This window comes from Pieris brassicae, chromosome 8 (genome assembly GCF_905147105.1).
Source record: "Pieris brassicae chromosome 8, ilPieBrab1.1, whole genome shotgun sequence".
Classification (NCBI taxonomy): domain Eukaryota; kingdom Metazoa; phylum Arthropoda; class Insecta; order Lepidoptera; family Pieridae; genus Pieris; species Pieris brassicae.
The window spans coordinates 9,089,685-9,098,420 of record NC_059672.1 but is presented as its reverse complement, the minus strand read 5'-3'; the positions used below and the strand labels follow the sequence as shown (position 1 = coordinate 9,098,420).

General features: G+C 37.0%; 1 protein-coding gene across 4 annotated transcripts in view; it reads right to left on the bottom strand.

Annotated features, from left to right (window-relative positions):
* Positions 1–1,620: 1,620 nt before the first annotated feature.
* The window catches only part of LOC123712881 (receptor-type tyrosine-protein phosphatase kappa), a 56,396-nt gene continuing 49,280 nt past the window's right edge, over positions 1,621–8,736 (bottom strand). For 3 of the 4 annotated variants that reach the window (XM_045666235.1, XM_045666234.1, XM_045666236.1), the window contains 10 exons: positions 8,267–8,404; positions 6,821–6,987; positions 5,735–5,870; positions 5,390–5,639; positions 4,951–5,027; positions 4,707–4,838; positions 4,510–4,638; positions 4,180–4,367; positions 3,935–4,070; positions 1,621–3,831 (listed from right to left, as the gene is read on the bottom strand). In XM_045666235.1, coding sequence (XP_045522191.1) covers positions 3,751–3,831; positions 3,935–4,070; positions 4,180–4,367; positions 4,510–4,638; positions 4,707–4,838; positions 4,951–5,027; positions 5,390–5,639; positions 5,735–5,870; positions 6,821–6,987; positions 8,267–8,404 — 1,434 coding nt within the window. In that variant the 3' untranslated portion in view covers positions 1,621–3,750. The remainder of the gene's footprint in view (positions 3,832–3,934; positions 4,071–4,179; positions 4,368–4,509; positions 4,639–4,706; positions 4,839–4,950; positions 5,028–5,389; positions 5,640–5,734; positions 5,871–6,820; positions 6,988–8,266; positions 8,405–8,736) is intronic. The other variant, XM_045666237.1, reaches the window with a different exon arrangement.

Genomic DNA, 8,736 nt, shown 5'->3' with positions numbered 1-8,736 from the left:
AATGTTGTTAGTATGTAACTTGTGCGTTTAAGAATGTATTCTATGAAAATGGTTTATTTATTGGGACGCATATAATTTAAACAGTACACAACTATCATTACATACAAATAACTAATCTAAATCTTATAAAAACTTCAATAATATTGTAATATTAATGTCTAATATATACCATTGCCAGTTTGAGGGCAGATATAGAAATTTAATTAAATAATAATACATCGCGCATACGCGTACATAAATGTGTTATATATTTTTATTTGTAAACGATCTAAGTAAATATATATATTTCATTTTGCTACGATTTACACTCTGAACATGTAAGAAAATTTACTAATCATCACATTGATACGTGGCGAATGGAAAATCTTACGCCGGTTGAAGCCAAACTTGACTTAACCCAAAAACTACACGATAAAACTAGATGTATAAAAATGAAAATAACATCTTGTTAATTCCTCTCAGAACTTTTAGTTCTAATAAATGACTAGGTAGGATTCGTATCCTAAATATAGTGGAAAATTACTTATTGTATACGAGTATACAAGTTTAATTATTTTAACTCTATGTAATAATTAGACACATTTTGTTATAGAAAATCAGTTTTTTCTATTATGAAATATTAATAAATGGAGGACTAAGCAGTGACTAGAAAATAAAAAATAAAATAAAGTCTACTGAAGAAATGTAAGCAAGAGCTTTTCTAAACTTTTAATATTTTGGCAGATTAATCAGTCTGTTGTGCTTAACCTGTGTCTAAATCGTTTTGATTGAACGTTTACTATGCTGTCAAAATAAATATGCAAAAGTCACTTAATTACCCACAAAAATACATATTCGCCTTAAAAGTATCAAAAACAATTATTTTGGACAATACTTAGTCTAAGAAAAATTGTATAACTCTCCAAGAAAATTAAATACAAATATCAATTGGATACAAACTCTATCATTATGTTTCTGTAAAATTATTACAATCAGAAATATATTTAAGGCTTAAGTTACTATCTAGGAGCAATTCACTTGAGTTTTCAGGAAATATTTTTGGAAGGAAGTGATTATAATAAAGCATTATAAACTGAAGAATTGCTTGCGAAGGAATATTTACGTCTAACTTGCCTTAGAAACAGCAAGCTGAGTAGGGAGGTTTATAATTCGACGTCTAATTTATATTTTCTGTGTTTCTTAAAGAAATTATTATACATAAATACATAATACCACCACTTTGGTTCTCCGTATTTCTATTATAAACCCCTGCAATTAAATAGATATTATTAAATTATGTAGACATTATAACGACCGGGACATAAACAATATTGAAACAAAGTTAAAAGTGCTGTCAAATTTTGTCCTTTCTGCATTTTCGTGTGATGTTATATTATTAAAACTATAACAATAAAGCTGACTCTAATTACATGTATCTAATGACATATATTACGAACCTGTAATGTTAAGCTAAATGAGGACCCTGTGTCAGTCATGGACTGCGAGACGTGCGCCTCTACCTCGGGATCACTATCTAAGAAATTTAGAATCTACGCTCTACGCACGTAACCAGGCACAGCCTATGACGTTGCGTTACGACCTTACATTAAAAGTTAAATAAATATTAATAAATAAAATAAAATAAATATTTACACTTAAGAGTTTGGCAGTTACCGTTAGTGATAGACAAAGGTAAGGGTTCATTGATCCGCTTTTTATACCCTCTTATCTATAACTTTACATATGTAGGTACACCACATTAAAACCACCAGAATACTTCTTACCTGGGCCTCGAAAAGACCGTTATTTTTATCCAATTTTACTGCAAAGGAACACACAGAAAGTCCGCTAAGCTATACCTACACAGGACTCTACAGCCCGAATGTTCGATTTGTTTTGAAGGGCTAATTTTAGACTCGCATTCGCTTTTGAGCGGCAGCGAAAAGGCACAGAGTAGTGGCGGCGGCTGCGACGCGGCGATGCCAGCGCCGCCGCGCGACATCAGAGAGGAAAACATCGAGCCGAGCGTCGTGGCTCACTGGCCCCTCGCCGTTTACGTGATGCTGCAATTGTTTCTTGTTCAGCGCCGCCGCAGAGTCTCTCGGGTTCTATTGGCTCCAATTTTAGCATTGAAGGTCGACTAGATATGCGAACTAAACCTGATGGAGACGAAGCTGGTCTTTCTGGGGACCCATCTATGTCTATCCGACCTAGAGTGACTGCTAAGGAGTATTCAGATCGCTCAATCACGCTAAGTTGTTCTTCAGCCGCAGTCGTATCAGCTTGAGTTGAGTCTGCTGCTGCTGATTCTGCACGCTCCGAGGCCGTGACGAACTTTCGAGTGTCTGTAGATGATGGCGAAGTAGTGGTAGTGGTTATCGCTCTGCGCTCTGGTGTGGCGAAAACCGAATCTGATGCCCAACTACGAGATTCTGAAGTTTGACGCATAGTATCGTCCATACTTCGCTGCGATGTACGGCGGCTAGTTCGTGGACTCTCATCATCAATCGCACGGAAATCTAGATTGCTTAAATCAAATGGGCCACACTGACGACGTGAACTATGACGTTTGAATGATGGTCGGTGAGAAGAAAAAGCTGCATCGTATAATTCGCAAATACTCGTACGATCAGAATGGGGCTCTTCATACAGAGTAAGATTCCTTGTTTCTGTTGCATCCGACGGAGTATCGTCACGATACGAAGTGACTTCGCTGCGTTCAGATATATCAAACGTAAACCTTGCTTCAAACTTATCAGGACTTAGTAGTGCAGCTGATCTCGAGTAATCAGTCATACTTTGCTCGTATATCTCTAAAGGAATACGAAAATTAGTTCTCCCGGGCGATGTATCGTCCGAATCTGTTGACCGATCAGACCGTGGAGTGTGGTAGTGATGACGCCGATTTAAAGCAGGCTGTGAGCCACATGGTATGCGTCGACAACAAGTTCTCTCGTGACGTACATCTGAACCACTACTTCCAGTTGATTTAGAGTGAGGAGGACGGCGAGGTCTATATTCTTCTCTCCCGTATAGAGAAGTAAAATCTTCTGAACAAAACTTTTCAAAAAGTTCTTGTGAACTTAGTCGTGTAGAACCTGTAGCATTATAGAATGCCTCAGTGGGCGATCTATCTGCTCTTTCATAAAGGGCGCTCGAGCTTGCTCGTTTTGACTTATCAATAAGCCCTAACTTATATATTTTAGGTAAACGTCTTTCAAAGACGCCCTGAGAGTGGGCTCTGGATGGCCCGCGAGGAGTCAAATGTTCACGTTGCTCGAGCACACGGTCTGCTGAAGCACCGCGTGCTCGTGAGTCAGGTTTATCCGTATGAGGAGAGGCGACAAACTCTGGTTCGTAATCTTCATCAGGCATTTCAGCAGAGGGGCCAGACCTTTCGAGGGAAGCACGCTGGCATTCACATTCATGATCGCTTGCATCTTCCTCATCAAATGACGGAGCTCGAGGTCCGTGGCCGAAAACACGGCGTCGCTCTTCCGCGGCACCTTCATCGTCTTCGAGACGAATTGATCGACGCAGTGGTGGCCTGTTGGATCGAGGGCGTCGCGGCGCTTCCATTGTCACGGCATGGTGCAATGGTGGTCGTACCGTGTTTGGCATCAGACGGTCGAGTGATAGGCCACGGCGTGGTCTAACAGGCCGCTGGGGGGCACGTGGTACCACGGGAGGGCTGGTCTCCTCGGGAGTCGTAGGTAACGCAGGTCCCCGCCCGAACTCTATGAACCAGAGCTCGTCTTTGAGCTCGCACTCTCACTTCTTCTCATTCATATCTTTATTTAAATAGTGTAGCACATAGTGCAAAACTAGGTCGTAGCAATATTTATATTCCGTCTGTCAAAAAGAAAAAAAATCGTTGAAGAAATAATTTCAACATGAAATTATTTAAATGAGAGCTTACGAAAGCCTCAAAATTCGTTTGTGAAACACGATTTACCATATTCTCGACGAGCTGAGGTCGATGTCGGCGTACCGTCTTGACGGCTTGAAACACGTCAACCTCACCGTGTTGGATTACTTGTTCTATACAAGCGTTGGCTGCACAATAGACTCCGGCTCGACTTCGACCATCTCTGGTAACAATGATTATAAGCATCAATAAATGTAATTAAAGTAATCACAAATTCACTCACTCATTTTCGTTCTCAATTATATTAATCAATGATTCAAATGATTACATACGGCGAGACAACGCAGACAGGCCCATAGTCAGTCCTCTGTCTCCAGCGTTCAACCATGTTCATAAGCTCTACGAGTGAATTGGTTGAAGATGGCACCTTGTGGCCCATTGGCCAGCAGGTTAGCTGGAATAGTTGTACTGTTTTAGGCGGAGCTTTTACACCCGCCATTAGCTCTGTTAGTGAAACGATCTGTTGGAAATGTATTTGTTATTTAAACATTGTATAGAATTGAATGAAAACAATCACATTATAGAAACGCGGCAACTTATTAAGACAACCTATAGTCAATAGTTTCGCAATTGAAATTTAAGAACTATTGTAACTTACTCACCTTCTTGTTAATTCTAAATATCCAAGTTTTTATATTAGTGTAATGGTTGTGTGAGACGTGATCGATAGTGAAGACGGGTCCATATTTTTTAGAATGCCGTCCTTCAGGCCAGAAAGGAGGATACTGTTGCTGTAAATAAAAGGCTCATAAACATAAAATCACTGTTATCGTGATGAACGCATTCATAATAGACTTACAGAGTTTTTGGGAGGAACACAGAGAACAACAACGGCTGCACACTCGTAGTCGTACACAAGGGACCAGAATTCGCCTTGAGTTCGTATTAATGGCCACTCAGTCACTATGTATTCACGAGGTTTTGTGTAACCCTAGGAGAAATCGTAAATGCGAATTAGTACATTATATTAATTACACGTACAATACCATACATGTTCCTTTTAAGAGATAAATTTTTTTTTGAGTTGGTTTAGAGATACATACGTCTACAAAAACCGCATTTATGTAATCGGTGAAGCTGTTGCCTTGAAACGATGTCAAATATGGTCGAAAGTTGTCGGCTGAAAAAGTTTTTGACATGTTTAGTTATTTTAAAATATGCAATTACTATTTAAGGTAAAAGTTACGTTTTAAGTCTTTATTGTGAGAGTATAAAAGCAAAGGCTTACTGAACTGAACTGACGATAGTTAAAAAATTATGATTTGACTCGTAAAATATGTAACATGCAAATACCGAGTATTTTTGATACCTGAACCTGAGCCTAACTTCACGCTTCGACGCGTCTGTGACCCTTAAATTGTATTTATTGTGTATTTATAATATATTATATAATATTTATAATGTATTGAAATTAAATATCCATTTCTAATATAGATAGGTTTACAACTGGTATTGTACAATAATAAATCTAATAATACGTACGTGGTACAACAAGAACATCTCTGTTTTTCTCTCTGTTATCTCCCCTATGACCACCTGCACAGTCACCGATCGTGAATCTTGGAGTTTGCTTACAGATTTGTTGGTATTCTTTCTGATATTCATTGAGCTTTGTCGCGGGATCTCTTTGAGACTTTTGCTTCAGCCGTTGAGACAACTCTGATACGGGAAACCAGCTCACGCCACAGACCACATGTTCTTCTAGAGTATCGTATACGAATTTGTATTGTTCCTGTTGATAGTAATTGATTAAAGTTAGTCATTACTATTATATTACTGCAGAAATTATTTTAAGTACCATCGAATTAAAAGTGTAATTTTACTCACTTCATTTTCAATTAGCCCTTTTCTAGATTGTCGTAGCTTTTTTAAGAATCCAAAAACGTCAAAGCAGTCTTCTTCTTCAGCCAATTCTAAATTTGCATCGACAGCTAGGTATACTCCTGAACGTCCACCACCGTCACTATAATATCGAGCAATTACGTAGGTAAAGATATTTCAGTAAACTGTAGTTCATTTATTAATTGCCCATGAGACACTCAGTCATAAAAGCTAAAGAGACCTAGACCATCACATTAAATAATTATGGTAGTCTTTCAACTAAAGTTGTAAGAATCTATGTCTTACCCATAAGAGGGATTTTATGATATAATTCTTGGTTGTATCTTGGTTTCTGTCAAAAATAACCCTTGCCTGGCGTGAGAAAAGAGCTTCTTATTGAGGCACAAGCACAGGTGCAGTTTTGTATATTGCCATTGTTGGCGGATAGGTTTAGAAAAGTTGGAAATCCTTTACGAGAACAGTAAAGACTCCGTGTGAAAAACTATTGTCGACATCAAGTGGGATTTACATTGGTACTTATATATTGATATTATATTTTGGGTGAAGTATAGTATAGTATAATATATTTTTAAGTACATTAACGCAGAGTAAGATAAATGCAATGACATATTAAACTTGTTCTTTATTATTACGAAAGCCTTCTACGTTAATTGTGTATAATTTAATTGGTCTAACGTGTGACGATCAAAACATATGTAATAAGTTATAAGCCGATGCATTCAATAAAACAGGACATGTCGTGAAACGAAAAGCGTTGTCCAAGATGTATACTGACTGGTAGTAAACATTCTGAGTTTTTATTTCTCGTTATGTTCAATGTATTCGGGACGAAGCTTAATGATCTTGTTTAATGCTAGAATTGAAATTGTTTGGAAAACTGGGTCAATATGTCAAACCCAACTTGTTTTATCATTGTCAAATGTGTTTTTGATGAACGCTTTGAAATGCAATATTAATTTAATTGGGTTCGTTGTGCCAAATAAATTATGGTTTGTGTCGACATTAAAAAAATACGTAAATTTATTACGATGCTACGACTGCCTCGAGATTCAATCTATTTCACTGACTTACTTGCAGTGTACTACCATTGGTCCCGTCGCGGTGCTGGCTGCTAACCTTCTTCCCACCACAGCCCTGACCCTCCTTCGAAATTCCAATAGTGCATTACCGAATGGGCATGTGTGCGAATGCCACTGTGTATAGTGAAATTGAAGTAAAAACCGCTCTTCTATCACCACCTGCAACAGCATAACAAATAATACTCAATTACGAAACGTGATTATTAGATTTATGTAGTTCACAATAAATGATTACTTAGATAGACCAGTAGTGAAATTAATGCAATTTGGCTGATATCTGTTTCCAATTCTATTGATTGAACGGGTTCCTTTTAATTATGTGCTTTCTAATCTGGAAAAAGAGATCTTTACGAAAAGTAGAATTCGTCTGGATGTTTTTTTTGAGAAAGTTGCAGATACATACATAGATACATTTTTATAGATAGGTAAATACAGATAACACAACTTTCTCTGCAGCTGTGATACTTTTGACATTTAACACCTTTTGTCTTCAGTCACCGTGACCACGCACGCTGAAAAGCACGCGAAACGTCGGAAAAAATTAAAATTTAGAATCATGTGTATAATTATATGTTTTTAATAATAATACAGAGCTTTAATCCGTTCAAAAAGTGTTTTTCATAATAATACTAAATATTTCTGTCACTATAGTCGCGTATGTTTCCTCATAAAAGTCGTAATAAAAATGGCCGTAGCTTACAAAAACTATTTCTAAAACGCAAATGTATTCTCTTTTTAAAATGAAATTATGATTTTATTAAAATTTCTGTGCTACGCTTACGCGCATTTGAAACTTAACGCTGAAGCAGGTCTACATTGAAATGCATTCATATCTGACACTTTAATAGCAAAAGTGAAATGTTTGTTGCAGAAGAAAATAATAAGGCTAGTTGAAAAGTATGAAACAGTTTTTATATAAAATTCGAATCTGAGGTTTCATTAGTAATAAACTAAGTAGTACTTCTTTAATAATAAATTATCTTCGGTATATATTGCATTCGACTAGACCAATAGGAGTAACTGTAGTCTAAAACCTATGAAATAAAAATGTAATTGGGTGCATGGCACGCAAATATCATAATATAATAAGGTCTCGCTAGACCGCAGAACGCGAGCTGCACCGTAAAGCGCGACTACACGGCCGTAGCGTCTCTCGTATTATTACAACATTGTTACACCAACTACGTACTACGATATACATTTGCATTGTACGTGTTCAATACACGTTTAATGTATTTATTAAATTACTTACTTTTCAACAAAATCCCTCAGGAAGAAAACGATACTTGAATAATCCAGAGTAATGCTTAGCAATTTCGTACAAAAATCATTTTATATATTTCTATATTCATCACAATTGTTCACAGTTGGTGTGTATAGATTAAAGAACTCAATTTTATACTTAAAAATGAAGAATAATGATTAAAACTAAACTTACATTTTTGTCAGTTTTATAAAGACGAAAGGTTCTTATGTGAAAATTAGCTAATTCCTCTTCTTGAACTATTCCTACACTTATGTCTCCATATGTTTCGTCCTTCTCTTTGCTGGCTGGCCAATACTGGACACACATGACCTGTCAGCAAATTAAAAATACATCATTAGTGCTTTAACGGTATTTGGAGCGCTGGTGCATTATCTAATATGCAAAGGAAATTACGTAAGAGTGACCGAATTTGTTCCAAAACAAGTGCAAACGTTCATATTGCAACCAGTGCCAAAACTGGAGAAACTTTTATCATAATCGCCATTGAGTTTTATGGGCCATGAAAATACTGCCGCGGGTGACAGGGTCACTGGTGAAATTGATATTGTTTTATTGCGAGAACATTTTTTTCAAAGCGAGGCATATCGGAACCAGTGTTTTTTAATTATCAGTGTGTTAAAAACGTATGAAGAAGTTAGGCT